Here is a 2,384-nt window from a genome sequence, read left to right on the forward strand (position 1 = left end):
CCCCCGGACACACCGGGAGCACTGTGCATGCTGCGGGGACACCATTCCACACTCTGGGAAGGGTGAGCTGCAGGGCCACGGAAAGGCATCGGAGCAGCGCCCTGCTCCCCGGCACCGTCACCACAGGGGGATCACCCGCTCGGGTGCCAGCGGATCAAGGGGAACGTTGGGAGAGCAGCTCCGGAGAGGTGGGAAGCAGCGAGTCCTGGGATGCACAAGCAGCTGGTCCCAGTGTGTTGAGTGGTGACTGGATGGGGTCCTCCGAGGCCGGGATGGCCATTGGGCATCGTGGGGTCCAGCTCGTCGGGGCTGTGCTCGCACAGGGCAGGCCGGGGTCAGCAGCAGCTCTTCTTGGGCTTGTCGTTGGGAGTGAGTTTGATGGAGTCAGTCAAATAACTCTCAAAGATCCCTTTGTACTGGAAGAAAGAGAAGAGAAAGGGTGAGTGGTGCCAGCTCCGAGCCAGGCTGAGGGACTGGGCAGCACAGGTTTGGTTCTGAGTCACTGGTAAAGAGAAAACCCAGGGAAAAGCCTCCCGGAGGAGCAGGGCTTACTTGGTGTGGGGACACGAAGGTCCCCGTGGGATGGCCGCTAGAGGACAGTGCTGGAGCGCTGTGCAGGGCCACACGTGGGCAGCGAGACATGGCAATTCTGGCTCTGCTCTACCTGATTTAGGAGCTATTTTAAGGACTCAGTCACTGATGCGTGTCTCTGTCCTGGGGCTCTCCTACCCGCTGTAAAAGGAGGATGTTCTGCACCGGAGGGTGGGCTCACCGTTGCCAGCGCCTGCTTTGCCAGGGTCTCGAAAGCCTCCGCGACATTGATGTTGTTCTTGGCGCTGACTTCAAAGTAAGGGATGTCCTTCTCCTTGCACCAGGCTGAGGCCATCTCCTTGGGTACCTGTGGGAAAGGAGGATGGAGCCACCCCACAGCCCTGAGCAGAGCTGGTGGAGGGGGCCCTGATGGCCACACAGGCACTGCTGGGTGAGGGCAGGATGCTGCAGTGCAATGCAGGCAATGAAGCTGAGATGCTCCATTCCTGGGGACAATGTCTGCTTTAAAAGGCAATGGAAAGACCCTGCCTGTTCCCCCAAGAGGCAGCAGCGCTGGGAGCCCAGCAGCTCCTTGCCTGGGGGCCTGGTTTTCATGGGAGCATAGGAAGAAGGTGGTTCTGCAGGTGAAGGACCAGCATTAGGGCACTAAGTTGCCCCACTCTCTCCTCCACCCTTACCTGCCGATCGCAGAGGTCTATTTTGTTCCCCAGCACGACCATGGGGAAATCTTGCTCCCTCGGAATGACCTTCTCCAGAAAATCATCTCTCCAGTTGTCCAGGGACTCAAAGGACTCCCTGTCTGTCACGTCAAAAGCCAGCATGCAGCCGTCCGAGCCTTTGTAAAAGGTCGACACCATGGATCGGAATCGCTCCTGTCCCCCCGTGTCCCAGATCTAGGGCAGAGAAGGGCACAGGTAGGGACACACGTCACCAGCAGCCCTGTGACCAGCTTCAGGGAGTGCTGAGCCCCAAAAACTCATGTGGGATTGCTCGTGGAGGCTGAAAACCAGGCCCTGCGAACCCAGCCCCGCACCTCGTGACACTGGTAGGCACTTGGGGACATCAGGACATGGTGGGACACGTGGCTCACCTGCAGCTTCAGCGAGGTGTTGTCCACCCCCAGGACCTTGGTGAGGATGCTGGCGCCCAGCGTGGTGCGGTAGTCCTCGTAAAACGTCTTGTGCACGTACTGGTGCAGGAGGGAGGTTTTGCCCACGCTGGCGGGAGGGAAGGGACAGAGAACCAGGGGGTGCTTTGGGTTGGAAAGGACCCTAAGATCATCCAGTTCCAACACCTTCCACTCAAACAGGCTGCTCATGCCCACCCTGGCCTTGACCCCGGCCGGGGATGGGGCAGCCACAGCTCCTCTGGGCACCCTGTGCCAGCGCCTCAGCACCCTCACAGGGAAGAGCTTGTGCCTAAGATCTAACCTGAACTTCCCCTGTTTCAGTTTGAACCCATCACACCTTGTCCTATTGCTGCAGTCCCCTTCAAAGCCAGGCTTTAGGGGTTGGTGGCAGCAAGGACAGGGGCTGCCCACCCCCAGGCTTCCCTGTGCTTCCCTCCCATGGCCAGCACCGCTCCTTACCCCAGTGCTCCGATGATGATTATCTTCAGATCCACCTTCTTGCTGGCATCCATGGACAGACCCTTTGGGACAGGAGGGAGACACGGAGCTGCAGGGATGGGGCCGGCTCCCGCTGGCTCCCCATGGCCTCTCCCTGCTCCCACCCCAGCCATCCCCATGTGCACAACATGCCAGCACCATCCTGTGCTCACATCCCAATGGTTTTGGGAGCAGAAAGCCCCGTGCTGAGCCTGGCCCGTGCTGT

At 59.9% G+C, this 2,384-nt stretch overlaps 1 protein-coding gene across 1 annotated transcript; it reads right to left on the minus strand.

Moving 5' to 3' along the window:
* Positions 1-319: 319 nt before the first annotated feature.
* On the minus strand, positions 320-2,193 carry RAB7B (RAB7B, member RAS oncogene family). Its single transcript, XM_010021065.1, has 5 exons — positions 2,141-2,193; positions 1,643-1,769; positions 1,230-1,445; positions 773-898; positions 320-416 (listed from the first exon to the last, which is right to left on the minus strand). The coding sequence occupies exons 1-5, from the start codon at positions 2,191-2,193 to the stop codon at positions 336-338; spliced, it is 603 nt and encodes a 200-aa protein (XP_010019367.1). The 3' UTR covers positions 320-335.
* Between the last annotated feature and the right edge of the window lie 191 nt (positions 2,194-2,384).

The sequence above is a fragment of the Nestor notabilis genome, unplaced genomic scaffold, assembly GCF_000696875.1.
Source record: "Nestor notabilis isolate BGI_N333 unplaced genomic scaffold, ASM69687v1 scaffold21448, whole genome shotgun sequence".
NCBI lineage: Eukaryota > Metazoa > Chordata > Aves > Psittaciformes > Psittacidae > Nestor > Nestor notabilis.